The sequence below is a fragment of the Sparus aurata genome, chromosome 17 (assembly GCF_900880675.1).
Source record: "Sparus aurata chromosome 17, fSpaAur1.1, whole genome shotgun sequence".
Taxonomy (NCBI): Eukaryota; Metazoa; Chordata; class Actinopteri; order Spariformes; family Sparidae; genus Sparus; species Sparus aurata.
This window is the reverse complement of record NC_044203.1, coordinates 17,948,234-17,968,719: the sequence shown is the minus strand read 5'-3', so window position 1 is coordinate 17,968,719 and position 20,486 is coordinate 17,948,234. Positions and strand designations below refer to the sequence as shown.

The window sequence follows — 20,486 nt, the reverse complement described above, 5'->3', positions numbered from 1 at the left end:
AAGACGGATAGCTAACACTGCGTCTGTCATGAGGGGTGAATAATGAAGCTCCTTTCAGTATGTCAGGGCTCCTGCAATCTAAGTGAATTATTATTCCCCCCCAAAAAGACTTCATCTCCTCTGCCTCTGAGCACATTCAGACATGTCATACTAGAGGACCAAATGTTTGCTATTATTAGAGTGTGCATCACATGCACTGCGATAGCTAAAATAACGATGCAGCTGCTGCGCGTCTGACATTACAGCGTATGTATAATTTTGAAAATCTACTCAGATTTTGGGAATGAATTAAAAAGTGTGTTTGTTTCCAGGTTTCAGGGTCAGCGGGCCGTGACAGCAGATTAAACAGGCCAGCCAGGACTGAGACTGAGTTGACCTGTCAGGCTGGACTGCGGGGGCCTACATGTCATAGAGGGAGATCGTGATAAGGTGATAAGAGGAGTAAATTTGCTTTTCCGGATTGCTACAGACGACAAATCCATTGGACGTCGGAGCGGGGTTACGCAAGCAGCCGTGCCGCTGACGTCAGACTCTCCGCTGCCTGCTTGATTGATTACAGTATAGTGCCACTGCTGGAAAAACTAAACATGCCAAAACACACTGTACAAGTAGATACAAGTGAGATCATCAACATCTCTGTTGTCCACATCTGGACAGCAGAGATGGTGCTTAGGTACAATGTTGAGGTACTCAATTTGAGATATTTTCATATTCTGTTACTTTATACCTCCACTCCACTCCATTTTGGAGGCAGATATTGTACTTATACTCCACCACATTTATTTCATAATGGTTACTTTGCAGAGTTCCTACCGCACCAGAGCCAGAGCAGCATTGTTTAAACTCATTTATGGATTTAAGAATTGGCAGGTGTCCAATTCTTACATATTGCACCTTTCCATTTGCACACACAAGTACTACTCCTATTGGTGACTTTCACTTTCACCAAGGTAAAATTTGAGCCTAATATGTTTACTTTTACTCAAGTAGGACTTCTGAGTACCTTATACAACACTGTAAGTGGCCATGCAGCATTTGCCAAAGATTACGAGTTGACCCCTTTTTTGGAACTGTTACCGAATGACCTCTGTTTTTCTCATCTTTTCAACGACTCTGCAGTTATTTGTTTTAAGTTAAGTTTGTTTTTAAGTTAAGAGCGAAACACTGAGAGCTGTTCTCCTACATGCTCCAAAGTTATGCCACAGCCGCGTCAGTATCTCTGGATAAGAGAGGTTATTGCATAGTTGAAGCGCTCTGAAGCTCAACGGTCAAATATAGGCCTAGTGTTGGGCTACGTATTATGTAAGGCGAGTCTCACTTTACTCTCTGAATGGGAGGAAAGGGGACAAAAAAAAAAAGAACTTCGACTCACTGGATTTGTGTGGTATGTTGAATACATTATAGAAAGAGGACGTATGGAAGCTAAACAGAGGCTGAGTGGCTTGAAACTTGGATCTATACAACAAGAAAATTCCTTTGCGATTAAATGTCTACACTGAATTTTTTTGTCCTGTCAGCCAAGCACATGGATACCTCACATGACTTACTCCTGCTTATGGAGGAGCCGGTGTAGGAGAGAGGAATGTATGGCCCCGGTAATAAAACACCATCGCCTCCTTCTGTAGGTCTGCGACATCCTAACTTGGATATAGCTTCCTTAACCGGAGCTTAAATCACGTTGTGCAAGGGCCCCACACCCACCCTGATAGGACACTAAAGGGTCCCTGCTGCAAATCACCTTGTCAAATGCTACACGAAAAGAAAATAAACCCCAGTTTGCTTCACTTGGTGCTGCTGCATGAATGGTTCTCTGTGGGTATCATTCTCCACCGATCACACACACCCAACTGCACTACAGGGACGCAGGAACAAGCCGACAGCTGCCTACAATGTGCAGATACCGCTGAGTCAACAAACGCGACCATAAAAGCTTATAAAATAAACATGTTCTGTAATTTTCTCAGCACATGTGCCTGGTGTGGAAATTGCATATTAAAAGCTACCAGAGAAGAGAACTGGCCCTATCCCCTCTCTGGAACATTTACCAGAAGCGAGAGGGAACCCCTATTTAGCAGCGAGCTCCGGTTTCATTCCCAGAAATCCTTTCTCCTCGCCCCCTCATCCAGTAGCCGAGAGGAAAAACTCGGCCCTAGGGGTGATTAGAGGTGTCACACGTCAGAGAGCGATTGTGTAAACTTACTGGAAACCTTTGGGGTCAAGCTCAGCAGAGATATGCAGCAGAGACGATGTCTGCTAAGGTCATGATCATACCAGCGCATCTTGACTTCATGTAACTGACACCGCTCGACATCTGAAGACAGCAGAGACGGTTTTATCTCAGCTGGGTTGAAACCTCTGTCCAAACCAATGACTAATGAAATATGTGTTAGCAGTACATTTCTCTGATCACCGTCCAGACGTCTTAAATCCTCCTCCTGAAGGATAACAGGATCGGGCGAAAGTGTCCCATCAGGCCACAGATCAGAGAGCCAGCTGCTTGTTCCAGCAGATTCATAACCCCTTTATGATACCACAAAACAAAGTACGCTCATTAGATTAATATATTTATGATTGGTGGTTTGCGGGTATTTCCGCATTCGTGACAGGTGTTTGTGAGCGCTGATAACAAAACAAGTATTTGAAGAAAAACAAACCTGGCTTGTTTTTCTGCAGTTTTATGTAGCTGTAAACTGAAGGCAGGCAGGAGGCCAGCGTGTTGCACACATGGCCAAAAGCTGCTCCGGAGTTACATACTGTAGAGTTATTGGCAGCAGCCGGGGGCTCCACGAACCACTCAACATTCACAGTCTCCAACGTTGTACATTTAACGACCTGGTGACCTATGTTTTTACTCTGAATCTCTCTGAGCTTCCTTTACGCAACTTTTCTTTCGAAGCAAATATGATAAGCCATACAGAGAATTCAGAGCTGTACTGTGTCGGGAATATGTCTGGTCATGCCCTTACAGTGACTCAGCATGCACTATCTATCCGTCAGTCGCCTCGTCCCACCTCTTTTTCCCTCTCACTTTATTGTGATTGTTAGATAAACCCGGGCCACGACCCAGTGCCTGACGTTCAGTGGCTTTTATTGCTTATTGCGCAACCGTCATCTGTACATAACCACATTCTTACAATGTGTGACGGCCTAAGGATCCTTACACTCAGATAACACCTGTTAGACAAATTCAGACCCTCTCAGTAAAAGGAGCTACGTTACACTGTAAAAATAGTCCATTACAAGCAGAGGACAGGAGGGTAAGGACGCCATCAGATAGCTGCAGGTCGCGCGTATCTGTGTGCCATTGCGTATTTGCCTTTAAGCGTATACTAAGATGAGTTTGTTTGTGGTGTGAGCAGTGAGAGGTATCCCTCCAAGACAAGTAACTTTAAAGTTCTAACTTGCTACAGGGGAGCTCGTTCAACCATCTTTATATTTAAGTTTGAGTGGCTGCGTTTACTGTACAGTCCCCTATGTATCACATGTGCTCGTTTTACAGTAGGTTTTTAAAGGAACAGTTCGCCTGAAAAATGAAGATTCTGTCATTATCTGCTCTTTCCTTATCTACTTAGCCCTGTGCCGACCAAGAGGGGGAAGTTTCTTTGGTATTCATGCGCAATTTGTTAGTCAGGTATTTATAGGAAAAGTTTAGGCCTATACAATATATTATTATATATTCATATTTCCTTTAAATATGTTTTTATGGATTCAGATTTAGATATTTAAATGGGAAACATGTTTTCACCTGATTTTTAATGAGGTGAAACATCTTGACTTTTCCTGCACATCGATACTAACATTGTTAACATGTTTTTAAAAAAGCCTGTTTATATATTTGAAAATATCTTAAAACATACCTTATGTTAAACAGTATATAATTTAGTTGATGGTCTTCCCCTCTCCCCTCTGTCTGGGCCCTCTACGGGCAGGGAGGCCATTGGCATGTGCCTGGAATGCCTGTGCCTCCCATGCCCAGGACAAATGCTAACGCTTTTTAGCTTAGCAGCTACAGTGAAGATTTAAAGATTTTGCTAATAAAAGTGATGTAAATATTGTGTTTTTTTCAAATATTTTAAACCTAGTCCCCATCTGCTTCAGCTGTTTAGGAGATTGCCGTCATGCTCTTTTACTGTGAAGCTTCAGAAACATTTTGTGGACGACGTAACTTCATCCGACTTTCCGCCGGCATGGTCGTGAGTAGATAATGACCAAATTTTCCAGTTTTGGGTGAACTTCAAATCATCATCTGTAAAGCAAACAGTAACTACGCCTGTTAAATGAATGTACCGAGTAAAGAGGTACAATATTTCCCAAAGAAGACGTGGCAAATAGCGTCAAATTGAAATACTTAAGGAAAACACAAGTACCTCAGTAAGTACCGTACTTTAAGGAATAGTATGCAGGATTTGTTAGTGGGTGTTTCGAAACCTTCCAGGTGCAGCAAGCGATTTGACACAATGATAACTAATTGTTGTTATCTCAGACAGTAATACTGTCAACCATTGAGCAATGGTTGGCAAGCCACCAATGCAAGCGCGAGATTTGGTGGCTTGCACAACAATTTGGCAACCCTAGCGTCAGCAATACTGGCCAAAGAGTTGAATGTTGGGTCTCGTTCCCAGGTTGTCAAATACAACCCGCTGGTGGCTCGCCAGCGTAAAAGTGTCAGTCGTTGGAATGACGGGAGGGATACTATGCAGGTTTTGCTAGAGGTAACTTCTTGATAAAGAAAGTTGATTGTTGAGTCTCATTCCCAGGTCGGGTCGGTGGCTCTTCAACCCAAGTTATTTGACAACCTTTTTAAATTAAATCAACGATAAGCTTACAGGCCAGACACGCAAGATGCTTCCCAAACACAACAAAGTTAGAAGAAAAAGAAAAGGGAACGCTATCATCAATATTAAACATAATGGTGTTCTTATCAGAAACGGCTCACTGATTAATGTGACTTGATGGTTTATGTTACAGAGAAACATGCACATTGGCGCTTTTCTGACTGGTGCAGAGGTCAACGAAACTTTCTTTTATGTTGCACGGAGGAAGTAACATGTGGACATATTCATTTTCAAAGTCCGCCTGGCCTCAAAGCACTACTGCTTTTAAAAAAACACGGCAGTTTATCCGTCTGCAGATGTCGAGCCCTAATATCATAAAAATGAGCTGACAGCAACCAAAGCATTGTTCAGCAGATTGACTGAGGCCATATCAGAAGTCAGCATGATAATGGTAGCTGTGATAATGTCTGACCCTGTGGTCCCTGGTACACTAATCCAGGTCCATGGCACATATTCAGGTTTCCATGGGGAGCTCTTTCCACTTCAGCACACACGGCCAATGTTTTTTCCACTGCAAGAATCAGGCATATGTCACGCCTTTTTACATATTCACTTATCTAATCGGCGCTCAGAAAACAAAATACTCAAATACAAAATGTTGCAGTTCGGCAGATATGGTATCTTTGGAAAGTGGAAATAGTTTTTTATGATTGTTTGGGAGATGTGATAGGAGGCCATGATCCAGACCTACATATCAAGATAAAGGCTTTTACGTACAATAACAGTTATTGTTGCTGAGACACAGTTGCAGCAAGGTGCCGTAATTTACTTAACATAACATAGCCTTTGCTATACAGTCTGATCTGTCACCCTACACAGACTCTTCTCTAATCTTTTTAGAAATTGGATCGGTCAACGAACCTAACGCACAAACCAACCTCAAATAATAACACTGGACTGATCTCTCATCAGCTGTATGTACAAAGAGGCTCTCAGGGTGTTTAGCCATACATTGCCACCTTACTCTAACACACAGAAAATTAAATCTAGCTGTGTCACACCCAGAAACACCTCAAGAAAGACAGCACACAAACAAAGTGCCGACCAAACTCTACACACACAGGCGCACTCACATTACCATAGGCCTTGTTTACACCTGGTTCTAACGTCCGTCTTTGATTCCTGCATTATTTTCACCTAAACACATAATTTATTAGACAATCGAACATGATGTAGGAAATGTCTTAATCCCATAATGTTTTTGGTGCCTCAAACACAGCTGGTCTCAAGGTCTCCCTAAAAAGATCCAGTGGTGGGGTGCTGTTTAGCTCAGTTGGTAGAGCGCGCGGCCCATGTGCCGAGGCTCTGCAGCGGACCTGGGTTCGTCTCCCGGCCCGGGTCCCCTTGCTGCGTGTCACTCCCCCTCTCTCTCTCTCCCTGTTTCCTGTCATATCTTCAGCTGTACTTTCAATAAAGCCATAAAAAGGCTAAAAAAATACTTAAAAAAAAAAAAAAAAGATCCAGTGGTGTCAGCCTTACAAATGTTGAGCACAGTCTTGAAGGGCAGTCACTGGTTTGCCATCCTATAGTTGTGTGGATCAATTCTATTACCTCATGAAATGCAGAAATGTCAATATGGTATGTATGACATGTACAAATGTAAATCTGTCAATGATTTGCAAAGTCACCTACCAGAATTATTTAATGTTGTCGACTGTGCTGTTCTTACACAAAGAAAGTAATAACATAATGTATAACGTTTGTGGAATTTACAAGAATGTCCAACTTATTCAGAATTTGTCATTTACAGTGTTTCAAGACACCTACAAAATGGCCATTCTTTTAAGGCTGTCTGGGGAACTTCTTCACACCAGCCAAAAAAGTTGCATAAAATGGTTACTGTTGACTGTATGTGTAACATTTGACATATTTACCATCTTCTTTTGTAGGGTGTCCAAGCAGCTAGCTGCTAAATGTTGACAGATGAGATGCACTTTTAGAAACAGAGTAGCAAACAGACAAAGTGCTTTTTGCGAGGAAAGAAACAACTGTATGCATGCTGTCCTCTTGTGATCAGATCAGCCAGGATGGATCCTAATGCCAGGTGTAAACAGAGCCTGTGAAGACATCTTTATAGCATTTAATGTCAGTTAGTTGTGATCTGCTTTGACCCGTGTTGGGAGGTCAGACACCATCCATGCTGTGTTGTGGAAACTGCAATGTACCAATCCAATCCAACATCCAGGATGGAGAAATTCTGACCACCGTGTGCAAGTTGCCAACAGGATTCGGTTGTTTGTTGTTCCACTGGTTGTGGCAGCAAACTCTGCCTGCTGGCAGCCGGCTGGCTCTGCTCTGTACAGGGTTAATTATATCCAGCTTCACTGCCCAGCGCAGAGACACACTCTTAGCTCTCGAAAATTCACAGCAGCGGTGATGCTGGCAGCGGCCCTGACCGTGAGTCACCTGTTTTGCTCACAGAGGTGCTTCACTTCTGCTCTGGTCAGATCAGCGAGCGATGAGGAGAAGACTTGTGAGAGTGTGACACATACACACGGCTGCACACATGACGGCAGTGGCCAAACGTGGCTCGCTGAAGAGGAACGAGGCCCGATGAATCACAGAGTGGACAGTGACCAGAGGTGAACTGGTGGGGGGTTGTTTCTTCAGAGAGCTGGAATTTATTAGTTTTAAGTGAAATGGACGACTTTTACCGGCTGCTGTCTCTGTGCGCTTCACTCATGTGTTACAATAAAGAGCAGGATTCAACCAACGTCCCCTCGAATATTTAGAACAGGTGAGTTTGTTCCCCCTTTGTTGAGGTGGGTAAGTGAGTGTGGTGGCCATTAAAGGTTCAATATTTAAGAATTGTCGAATTACAGAAATATAAACTAAAATTCTTATATATTGCACCTTTACACAGAAGAAGAAGCAACCATGGAGATGCCAGAAAGGAAAATGAGGAGGTCAGATGATATATTTTTAGATTTTTCCTTTCATAAGTTAATATAATTTTATTCATAGGGGAGTAGCGCTAGACCTCCCTCTGAATGTGTCCCTCCTTGGAAATGTTGAAATAAAACCTATACCTGTGGAATTAGCCAAGTCAATGTTGTCAATGCTGAGTCTACATAGTGACTACTCATGCAATGAAAAAAGTCAACTTGAACTTCCAGCCTTCATCGACTGATGTCTAAGAGTATTTGAAAGAGTCTGTTGGATTTAACACTGTCTATCAGTCACCTTCCTGATTAAAATGCCTCCTTTTATTCTGAAATTCAGTAGAAAGCCAGCTACTCAGCCCTGCTGACTGGGTGGCCTTCTCTGTCTCTTTGACACACCAGTCAGGGTTAAAGAGCATGACACAGTCCAGCAAGCGAATAATCACCTGCAGGACTCAAATAATCCATGTGTCAACACTGCTGATTAATACCCCCCCACCACCACCACCACCACACTGAAGGCCTGCTACCTTTAACTGCTGCTGTTGTTAAACCAAACTTGTCCTCACGTTTCTCCTCTCCTGCAACACTTTTTGGTCTTCTTGTGGTGGGCAGAATGCAACACAGCTGCTGAGGTAGCGATATGTTGGCTTTTTGTCCGACCATCTGTTTCATGTTAGTTTTATGATGTATATGTCTTTTTCTTACAAACCTCCAAATGGAGCGTTTCAAAGTCAACTAAGGTAAAAGTTGCATCAAAAAATTAAGGAATTAAAATGATTATTTTTCAAGAGAAATATACCGCTGTGTTGTTTGAGGCCATGGTGTTTATTGACTGAATCCAGTCAGAGCTTATCTAGACTTCTTCTATTTCCCCTTTTCCTCTCTTAACCCTTCTATAAACATTAAAGATTTTATCTAAAGTGATCATAATAAAGTTACAAATAAGTACACAATGGTGTACAGCCTATAAATGTACACGTACAATAAACAGAAGAATAACATCAGTGTACGGGAGACACCAGCTGCAGCATGCAGACACCCCGTCAAACAAAAACAAAAAAAAGCCTTCCAAATAAAATAACTTTAGAGGACCTTAAAGCAACATTTTCACTTTGCTGCACACAGCAGTGACAGCTGAGTGCAGTCAAACTCAAACCTCAGCTGCCACGGTCCATCCGCTGTGATCACTGGCCTTCAGGCTATTTTTCTGCAGTTTTCAATTTCAATAATTACAGGCGAAAACGGCTTCTTAAAAAGGATGACCCTGGGCATATAATACGCATCATGTCAGCAGCAATGCCAAGGAAACAATTTACCACACAGTGAAAGATGATATTCTGTTCTGCATGGCTATTTATGAGGGGAAAAAACACAGTCCAACAGACTTAATATTATTAGGTGGGAGTGCAACTCTGGACAGACGGAGGGAGGATACAGCAGACAGCATTATCATGACAGTCATGCCCTTTGTTTTTGTTACTGTGCGTGACTGGTCTGTGAACCCAGCCTCCATTGATCGTTAGCTAACACAATTTGTCTCCTTTAACTATCTTCTCCTGATTGACTGTTTTCCTCTGTATTCACACACACACAGACGGTTTCATAGCTGGATGTCTGCCTTTCAGACCACATGTGGCTGACATGCATCTCTTCATTGTTTCCACGAGGGAGCTGTCAGAGGGGATGAACCTGACAACTCCTGATTTACTGTCTTTACTATTTCAAAGTTCGACGCAGGTCTGTTTTAAGTTATTGCAATTTACATAAAGTGACCATATTATGCAAGTAGTAAGCCTTGGTAGAGAGTAGCAATCTATATATTCTTAAAGGTGCACAGGCCTATAAACAGACAGAGCTTTCGATAGAAGTTTTGCAACAGTTTCCAAGAGCTAACATGAGTTTTAAAGGTGCTTTAAAGGTGCAACGTGTAAAAAATTTATTTTAAGACATAAAAAAATTAACTAATATTATCAACATAACGTGATGAAATAAGTTTGGAGTTATGTCAAAGACGCCTTTGAATTGAGGTATCTTCTGAAGTTAGCTTGCTAATTAGCAACCCCCTGATTGCTTTGTACCAATAGTAAACACCAACATGCAAACAGTGTGAGCTCCCAGTCCAGAGTCAGCTAATAGCAGTGCTAGCTACACAGCTTACTGAGCTAACTAGCTAATGGCAACTACAGCTGCTGTCTTTGGTGATATGCTGCCCCCTGTTTGTTTAGAGTATGAATTCATCAGATGTTTAATTCTTATATTGCACATTCAAAGCCGAAAGTTTACATTTGTTTATAGACCTTAGAGCAAAACCAGCTCATATTTTAAATTATGGGGGTGAGCATAGTATCACAGTTCAAGAATATAGAATTATAGAAGAAAAACTGTTACTAAAAAGATACATAGTGCACCTTTAAAGGAGACAACAGCTGAAAACAACCCAAGTCAACAAAACTTATCATTTTTATTGACCAAATGTTACAGTTCCACTGTCACATCCTACAAAATACAAACAAGTTTGTTCATACAAGCACTGCTTGTAATTGTGTACACACCCTATGGGTCTTGATGCAGACTGATAGATGAATGACCCACTGACTATGGCAAAGTGGTTCTTCAAAAACTCATAACCTATGTACAGCTCCAACACTCACTTACAAAACAATAAATAAAATGTCACAAAAATAAAGAAAACATTTTTTTGATACTAAATTGTCCTCCAACTAGCCTGCCATCCTTAATCACATGCTGCCCCCTAGTGGCACAAACTAACTCCTGCCAGCTTCGCTCACAAGAGGGTTAAGTTTCATGCTGTAAGAGGAGGAGAAGGTCACAGCCATGAAAATGACAGCTTGCCCTGTGTGTAAAGAAGCCTCATCGACATTCCCAATACATTACTTTGCTCAACGCAATCCAAACATCAAGGCTGTAACCACAGACACACTCATAACAGTTTGTTTCAATAAGAAAAAACAGACGCTTGTACTGAAAGCATTCGTGTAACTCACTCAGGAAACAGTGAGTCTGTGATAAATACTGCAATCCAAGCCTTGTTGATTTAGATTTTTAGGTGAAACACTTGGATTTGACATTCAAGAAATCTGATAAAGCAACAAAGTGAAGATTAAAAAATATGTGAATGAATCATTTCAGTATCCAGTAATACGTGAAAACATCTGGACAAATTCACTCAATATTACCACTTTCATAAAGTATGTGATACACACAAACAAACAAAAAAGTATTTACCATTTATAAGAGCATCTGATGCACAAGACATGACGAACTGACCTCAGCAAAGACTTTGATACGTATACATAAAAAAAACAAAAAAACACCATTATACTGGTATAATGTAGGTGACAGGAAGTGACAGGACATGATGATATAAGGCTAACTCTTGAGTTCGTTATTCTGAAATGGCTCACTATCCAGAGCACGCCACTTCAGTAAATCTAAACTGCTCTTCTCTGCACTCTTTGTACTTAAGGTATTCCCAGATTTGCATATTAGCGAGAACTGAAACACTGCGGCTGTGGCGTATGGCTTGAGGTTCTGTGGAGGGTGTGGAGGCATGTTCTGGGTGTCTTCGTAAAAAGGTGTTTAAAAAAATATTTCTATATTGTGCTTCCAAGTATTACTAAGATTTACCTCCATCCCGAAGGACACGTGTTGATAAAACTCACAGAACATAAAACCCCTCCAGGTGATGCTTTAACAACTCATTAGAATGACATCTCGGGGATGGCAAAACACAGCATGACCGACCACTATGTTAAAGTTTCTTTGAAGCCAGTGATATAGAGCAGCATCAAGCACACTAGAATTCCTTCTGTTCTCTTAAAGTTACTGGATGTATTCAGGGTAGCGGGATGAAGCCAAGGTCGGGTGCGTCGCCCAGAATCAGGGTGGTGCGGCTCAGGGACGGCGAGGGAGAAGCCAGACGGAAGGCTGGGTTGATGGAGTGTAGAGAGTCCATCTCCTTCTTGCTGCTTCTGCTGAAGGGAGGGCAAGGCGCAGGCACGAGCTGGCGGGCGTGCTGTAGTGAGGAGCTGGCAGAGGGCAAAGTTTGTGGGGAAGGTGCCGCTGCCGTGCAGGAAACCTCCGGACCAAGAGGGCTGGTCTTTGGGGTGCCAGGGGGGCACAGGCCATGAAAGTCAAAGGAGTGAACCACCCTCTCCAGCACGTCCTTGGTGCTCTGAGTGCACTGTGTGAGGAGGAAAGTCAAAGAGAGGTCAGTGAAAAGGAGAAAATGGGAGTTTGTGTTAAGAAAGGCTAAACAGTTAAACCAAGACAAACGTAAAGTATTCTGCAAATGTCATTAAAATGATTAGTTTAGAAGCACAGTGAGAGCAATGATAGCACTGACGGCAGCAGTGTGAAAAAGATGGAGATGAATGGAAGAAGTGAGTTAGATGCAGACGATGCCACAAGAGTTTAACGTGAAATACGCGGGGAGAAGCTGCTTCTTCATGTGACTCTTCTCGTCTCTGATAAAAGTAGAAAGGGAGGAAAAGTTTATGCAGACAAGAGAAAGATCATCAGCCTTTAAAAAACAAGCTCCATCCCATCGTGAGTGAGTGAGCAAACGTTAATGACAGCATGGTAGTGAAGCATGCACATCCACAAGTGAGGCCACATCCATCACTGCACGCCAATCACAAGATCTGCCCCAACTGCATTTGGGGTGAAGCAAAAAAAGGTCTTTGAAAAGAAACAAGCCGTTTTGATGAGCATGACTCCAAACCTTTAACACAAACTATGTTATGAGGAAAAGACGCAGAGGTGAATGGCAGGTGAAGAGATGTTCAGGGTGATCGGTTGAACCCTACTCTTACCATCAACCCGTCTACAAGCAGCAGTGCCCTCAGGCTGTGCAGGACAAAGCAAAATCCTGACAGTTCTCCTCCTAGCGGGGTGGAATGGATACAGTACAACACTGAGTGTCAAGTCGTTCCACTAGAAATCATGTTACAGGCATATGAAATATATAAAATCATCTGTTCACCAACTTTTTGCAAACAACTTAAAATCTGCACATGAAGATGCGAAAACAATTAAGACAAAAAGTAAAACTCAAAGCAGAGACAAAATCCCAAAATACAAAAATAATGTTTATTTAACACATAAAAGAACACTTTTTTAGGTGAATAAAATGTTTGTAAAAATAAAAGAAATAGATTTAAGAAAATAAAGCACGACATTTGGTATACTGACCATTTTGACTTTCAAATGTATTCAAGCCACGTGACAAATGATCTGTGATAAAGTGCTGATAAATCTAATACAAAATATGATCCATTACCATTTGCATGACTTACTTAAAAGCAGTAATAAAGTCCTTTGTGTGCTTACACCTTCACCACAACATACAAGCAAACCCAGTAGAACAGTAACAAGGAGGTAGTTACAGCAACAAGTTGGATTTCTAAGCGAACATGAAGACAAGTCAAACATCAAAAAGGTGCATGGTGAATATTTCTGCAGCAGTCTGACAACTCAGCAGCTCAACAATGACCTGAACAAGGTTAAGTTTCTGTGCTGTAAAAACTCTTAAAACTCTCCGCTCTCTTTCTTGCATTATTAACTGCTCAATGAAGCCAGACTTTCCAAGACATGCTGTTCTGAAGCTCAAAGAACAAATGACACAGCAGTATTTATTTCATCGCGCTGCACAGTGATCAACAGCCTCTTCGGTGGAGGTCTCTGCTGAACGTCAATTAATCATTTCTTCTATGGACATCTGGCTTAACATTGTGTGTCAGTTCAACTCCCTAATCAGCTATTCCTCATTACCTTCTTGTGTCATGGTAATAAGTAGAAAATGTGCAGCTTCGTAACACTGAACACAGATTCAAAAAAACTGCATGTTCACAACTCTGCTTGAGGGACTGAAGCTGAAAGTCTGGAGGATGAAGGGGTGAACACACAGAGTGGAGAAGGCACACGGAGGGGGGGGGCGGGGGGCAGCCTAATAACATCACAGGGACTATGGGACAGTCAGGACCTGGGAGGGACCACAAGCTGGTTCACCCTACCATGTGAGCGTCGTTCTTGGCAACGAATGGCGGCAGCTCCATCTCCGAGGCAGAGGGAGCAGGAATCGGCTCATCGAGAGGCAGGAAGCCTCTTCTGTCGATCAGACTATGGAGCAGGAGACAGGACTGTGTTACAATGTACTTGAACATAACTGCACAGGTACAGTATCAGATCAGTCAAGTAAATATTCATGAGGTGTTTTCACTGATTCTGTTCAGCGGAAAATGTTTTTAGACCCTGATGAGTGAGATGGAAGGTACATTTTATGAGAATAAAACACACATTTAACAATTTTAAATGTGTGTGGGGTACAAAGCTTGTATGGAATGGAGGCAGCTGTACTCACCTTGGGGGCATGGGGCCACATAACGTCGCACAGCAGTTGGTAATAATACTGTTATAACTGTACGGGTTCCCAGACTCCTCTGCAGCCCTTTTACTCGACCAGGAGCCCTTTATCTGCACAGCAAATACATAATCAGTGAATGGATATGAAGTCTATTTTTACAATCATGAACTGAAATGCACCAGATAAAAAGGAACACGGGTACTTACATCTTCATTTGTTGTGAGGTTGGAGGCTACTAAGTAAGTATGGAAGCCTGAGAGGCCCAGAATAGACCAAATGGAGAAGAAACAAATCACCAATTCCACCACAGTGCACAGAGAAGAGTTAAGGCATCATAATCTGACAATCAGGAATGCTCATTTAAGAGAGACAGCATTGTAAAGCTGATGACAGAAATCTATGACATGGCTGAATGTGTTTGTGAAAGTTATTTCCGTTTCTGTCAACTTCTATGACAGGTAGATACCCACCATCATGTTGCTGCCATTTAGACCCAGGTATACTTTTTGCAGTAACTCACTAACTGGTTTACATATTGTTTCAAAATCTCACCCATGGGCTATCGTCTGATGATGAGTTAGCCTATTGGGGCATTGGCCAACGTTTCAGGGCTTCCAGTAGACAGTGGATATTCAGATAACAGATATACTCGCTATGACTTCCTCTCTCCTGCTCGCCAATCTTTTATGGCTAATCTCTATAAAGAGATATCTGTTCACAGAAATTGCATTTGTTTGAACCTTTTTAAAATATACTGTACAATTCATCACAGTAAACATGATACATTTAAAGCTGATGGTCACAGTTAATTTTAAATTGAAGACTGATGCAAAAAGTTACTAAAAAAGATTTAATCAGATCATCTGCTCTCTGGGGCAACCAGTAAGGAATAGAGTTAACATAAACACACGCACACACACACACACAGCGAGTCCAACAAGATGACGTGATGTCATGCATATCGTGCATACCACGAGGAAATTGCCAAATCAAACCACTCTGTAGTCATGCACTCGATATTAGTCTAGCCACTGACATCGTCTCACAAGGACATGAGACAGCAAACCTTCTGCTGGAAAGCCATCTGCCTAAAAGCACTGCTTTACGGTATGCTAACTCTCTGATCCTATTAAGCGGTGGCTTAGGCCGAGGAGCAGCTGGAAACGCCTCGTCAACAGTGTAACTTGTGTTATTTCTTGGCACAAAACCGCAGCAAGTTTTACAAGATCTCATCCATCTCATAAACAGCATGATTGTGTGATAATTTGGTGCATACAAAGGATATCTGCCAGGGCTCTCTTGAATGGCTTGAACAAGGCTTTTAGATGCTTGAGAACCTGGAGAGATAAGAACAAATCAGAGAGAAAAAAAAATCTATTTTAAAAGTTGTTCTTGATAACATGACAGGAACATCATATGACTGCTGAGTGCACTTGTGTCGGTTCATTAAGTGAGAGTACTTACGCAGGGTAATGTGTGTGATGACGCAGCCAAATATGAAAGACGTCAGAAAAGACAAAGAGATGATGAAGCTGTAGAAAAAGCGGTAATTGCGCTTTCCCACACAGTTCCCCACCCATGGGCAGTGGTGATCAAATCGCTCTGGGTGTGAAAGAGCAGCACACATAACACAGATTAGAGGCATTGTTATAGTACTTGTGATATACAATAGCAATAATACAATAATAACACCTAAGAGGATGTATGTCAACTTGTGGTCTTTCCTGTTCCACTGAAAGTATGGGTTCACATTTTAATAGTATGTAAGGTGTCCATATGGTCTTTGAAACCAGTTTACTAGCTGTAATCGTTCTTTTTTCGAAAATTCCAAACTTAGGAAAGGTATTGTGAGGCTTCAGGACCAATCTATACAACATTAAGCGCATACATGTTGATATGGCGATTAATTCCTTTCCTACAGATGTGTTGGCCTTTATGGTATATTGTGGTGTGTAGTGTTTGACATCATCAACGCAGTAGAAATGGACAAGTAGTAACACACCAGAATCCTTAACTTCAAAGTGTGTCATTGCAATGTGGTAGTAAGGATCAATTCACCTGAACACCTTAAAGAGCAACCAAATCCTGGTTAAGTTCAGCAACAAATCTGCACTCATGTCTAGTTATTACGTTACCAGATCATGCGGTACTCAATTTTATGCATTTCTTGTCACATTGTTTTGATTTATTTTCAGTCAGAGCTGAAGCTGATAAACTTTGTGACATCTGCAGAGTCATTTGGTGCCAGTTGTACCCTTTTCCACAGAAGACAAATGCCAGATGTTAGTGGGTGTTTTTATCCAACGTGAGAGGGGTATGAGTAAGAATAATCAGGTGGGCATCTTCAGTTTCTTTTAGGGTTGCTATCCCTCCACCACAATATAGGAAGCAAACACAGTTGGGTTAAACACAAAGAGGGATCTTTGTACTAAAAATACTTTGTGCTAACTAACTTTGTTAGGAACACACTTGATTTGATTAACCCAGATTGCTGCAGCATCGTACTGGATACAACAACATTTTGGAATACATTTTTGCATAGAAGGAAGTCTGTGGTTTTGCCCCCCATTTCATCTGTTGGCATGGCATTAGGTAAGGATCATTCAACAGTCGGTATAGAGAGGAGGAATAATTATAGCAACACAGATACTACATGTGGATATCAAGTATTGTTTTAAGACAAAAATGTGAACCTATCCTTTAACAGAACAGACATTTAGGGCTGGCAAAAGAGACACTGCGGTCTCAAGTTTAATTTTGATGAAGGTTCTCAGTCAGTCAACTAATTTCAAGTCTAAATCTGAGGTATCACACATTCAAAACACAGATCAGTGGGTTAAATATAGGAAGCATGAATCAAACGAATGGACCCCTCCTGCCTGGCAGTATGGTATGTTCCTCTTGGCAACGATACTAAGTTGTTGAGTTTAATAAGTCCAGTTGGATTAAGTGATAACTTCCTGACAAGTCCTTACCAACACAGTTGTCACACAGGCTGCAATGGGAGGTCCGAGGAGGGCGGAACGTTTTACAAGTGAAGCAGTATTTGAGCTTTACCACCTGCTGGTTGATGAGGATCTCCTTGGTTCGCGGTGGGGGGCGATACGTTGAGGATCCTGAGGTATCTTAAAATAGAGAAGACCCACTGAGACTTGCATGCTTGATCAAAACAGGTGATGCATGAAGCACTCAAATGAATCAATAAGGGGTGACAAAATATACACAAAGCTGTGTCTAGCGTTTGTGCTTTTCAACTATGACAGAGAGTAAGCTGCTTAGGTCTTGGTCTGCTCTGCAACAACACACACACACACGTCCCTCAGAGATCCCCCATATGGCAAAGCTCTTTTACCCCATCTGTCCCACAGCATGTATTCAATTCCAGGGTGTGCCTTACCTATCTGCTTCTCTATGTCTGCTGCTTCATCTGGGGTGGCCCTTGGTAGGATGCCAGGATCTGTAAAGCTGGTTCTCAGCAGGGAGATGACCACAAACACAAAAAGCACCCCACCAATCACAGGTATGAAGACGGTCAGATGCTCCACCAGGAATGGGCAACTGTGAAAGGAAAAGACCGTTAATCCCGAAGTACACAGACACGAAACACCGCTGAAAATACAAAAAATAAATAAAATGAAGCAGCAAGGATCGTCCATGATGCATTCAAGGACCACCGGAAACAAACACACAAAAAATGACATTTCTAGTTACTCACTCGAATGCAAAGAAAAGGCCACACGTGACAACAATAAGGCCCAGTGTCAGAGGAAGGACACCGCTCTGTCTGGCCAGGATGATTCGTCCATCGCAGAAAAACCTGTTCTTCCCGGGGAACACTTCCCATTTCCTCCGCGGCCGCTGCGCACTCTTCCCGGCGTGGTTCTGTGCGGACGAGGGTGACACAGACAGCGCCCGTGGGTCGATCTGCTGGTACTCGCAGTTCTTCATCATGTAAACAGCGCCGACACCCTTCGGAGGTGGCTAAAGGCACACACGAAACTCTCTTTTCTCGCCGCGTTTTTCGAGAGACAGTCCTCTCAGGAGTCAGTCATCGCACACTGATTTTCTGCTCGTTCGGTCGGCGTTCAGTTGCCCATCCTGGAAGCTAACGCTAGCTAGCTAACGGACCAGCAAAGGCATTCTTCACCGTGGCAGAGTTTTACGAGCTGAAGCACTTCCAGAGTTGAGTCGAGGTTAACTACCATCTTTGGTAGTTACATTAAAGCCAGTCATTAACGTTGGTACTTTTTTTTGTTGTATTAGCTCCCCTTTTTTATCAAACATTCAACACAAACAGACGGGCTCGAGCTTCTTGCGGCAGTTCACGTTTCCTTCTCTTGTCGTCAGCCAAAGTACGTCACGGTGACGCTGCTGACGCACTGAGCCGGGACTGACCGCTGATGTGTAAGTACGGAAGGACACGAGGTGCGGCTGGAGATGATGTGTAGATCAGCGGTGAGCGGCAGGACCTGTATGTGATTATCTGTGAGGACTGGCACAGAGATAGAGGTGTGGTGTTTTTCTCACATTGATTAGTTTAAAGCTCTTATAGAAAACATGACAATTCATTGCCAGAGAATTACTCAAGTATAGCACGTACAATTCTGAGGTAGTTGTACTTTATATGTATTTACGGTTTTCTGCTACTTTATACTTCCTCTCCACGACATTTCATAGGCATTTATTGTATTTTACACCCATTACATGGGTTTAATGATAATAATAAATTAAAGGGGCACTATGTAGTTTTGGAGAAGAATTTAAAACTCAGATTTTTAATGTTTACAGTATTAATGAGGTAATCGAACAAAGTGAGTAAATATTTTATTTTGTTCCATAACTGAATAAAGAAGCTGTTCTCAGAGAAAAATAAGGTCCCCCAGAACACTGTTTGAGGCTAGAAAGGCGGCAGGGTATAACACATATACATATAACATACAAACAAAGTAAAACAATATGAAATTGTGTTGTGCTTTAAGGTCAGTTTGTTTATTCACTCATGAAAACAATGACAGTTTGGTTATTTAGTTTGTTTAGACATACAAGAAATCAGTCAATGAATTTCATGTTTAACATGAAGTTTACATCTTGTAATCAACCAATATACTTACAATCAATATACATATACATTGCTGTGACAAATTAAAATGACAGCGTAATTTATTTTTACTTCTACTTTAGATACTTTAGTACATTCAGATTTAATGTAACTATTTAATATCAGATATATCATAAATTTAGAATTCAATATTTTAAGAGTACTCATGTACTTTAAGTGCTATTCGTAGGGGTGACGTTCACTGTCACCCAAGTAATATTTTAGCATGTTATTTTTATTTAAACTCTGGTAGTCTCATCTAATATTTTGCTTCATTTTCAAAATGAGGGGGATAGGGAGAAAGCATTACCATTAGGGAGGACCATTTACTTCTCTGGTATAAGCATTATTCATATCAGTGACTTTCACTTTTCCCAAAGTAATATCATAGCACAATATCCTTACTGTTACTCAAGTGTATTTGGGAATGCCACTGTTTACTGCAAACAAGCAAAAACAAGTAGAAACAAAATATAACCTAACCTAATTGGCTCTTTCTCAATGCTCTTGTCATCTTGTTTTGTTTGTATCTCTCATTTATAAAAGCTAGTTGCCTGTCCACACTTTTCCTTATATGCAACATTTTCAGAGATTTCTTACTTTGGTAATGAATCCCTAATCACAACTCCTGCTGGACCTACCTGTGTTTCAGGTAAGTGCTCCGGGCACAAACCATCAGCTGATGAGAATGACTTCAGATATACTTAGGGGCCACAACGCCACCATGTATATATGCTATCTGAGCCGGTGAGCCTTAACAGGTGATGGGCTTACTGTTTGAGTACAAGGCCGGTGTTCTGTGTGTTTGTCAGCTGTGACATTATTCAGTGTTTTTCCAGCCTCGTGATGCCAGGAATGCTTTACTTTGGAACTCATTAGCGAGGAGGGGGTAGAGGTGTTCATTTATTTGTCTCTGTTAAATGTATTCAAAGCACAAGATTTTAAAACATTTGACATTGAATCATCACTCAGACTCTTAGTACTTCAGCCCCAGGGTCACAACTGTAGCCCATATTCAAAATGTTTACTTCATATGGCCAAAACTGTCATGCTAAAATCTATAATGTTCACCAGAGAAACATCTTCTGTTCTAGTTCAATGTTCTTTGTCATACTGTATCTGTTTCTAAAAATCCTTTCTACATAAAAAAAGCTACTTTAAATGGTTAGGTGGTGCACTCAGTTATTTGAGTGACACAAACCTCTAGTGGCTTTAAAGAGATGTCTGCAAGCATTAGGGCTAACTCTGGATTTCACGTCTGTGCCAATTGCAGTACGGTAAAA

At 41.7% G+C, this 20,486-nt stretch overlaps 1 protein-coding gene across 2 annotated transcripts; it reads right to left on the bottom strand.

Annotated features, from left to right (window-relative positions):
• Positions 1-10,162: 10,162 nt before the first annotated feature.
• On the bottom strand, positions 10,163-18,468 carry zdhhc18a (zDHHC palmitoyltransferase 18a). Of its 2 annotated transcripts, XM_030394243.1 has the most exons (10): positions 17,821-18,467; positions 17,503-17,663; positions 17,081-17,230; positions 15,570-15,707; positions 15,391-15,442; positions 14,312-14,414; positions 14,103-14,215; positions 13,756-13,861; positions 12,556-12,626; positions 11,788-11,924 (listed from the first exon to the last, which is right to left on the bottom strand). In XM_030394243.1, exons 1-9 carry the CDS (start codon positions 18,054-18,056, stop codon positions 12,585-12,587), a joined length of 1,101 nt encoding a protein of 366 aa, XP_030250103.1. In that variant the 5' UTR covers positions 18,057-18,467; the 3' UTR covers positions 11,788-11,924; positions 12,556-12,584. The 2 variants fall into 2 exon arrangements, with proteins under 2 accessions (XP_030250102.1, XP_030250103.1); XM_030394242.1 differs by lacking the exon at positions 12,556-12,626 and having other exon boundaries at positions 10,163-11,924; positions 17,821-18,468.
• Between the last annotated feature and the right edge of the window lie 2,018 nt (positions 18,469-20,486).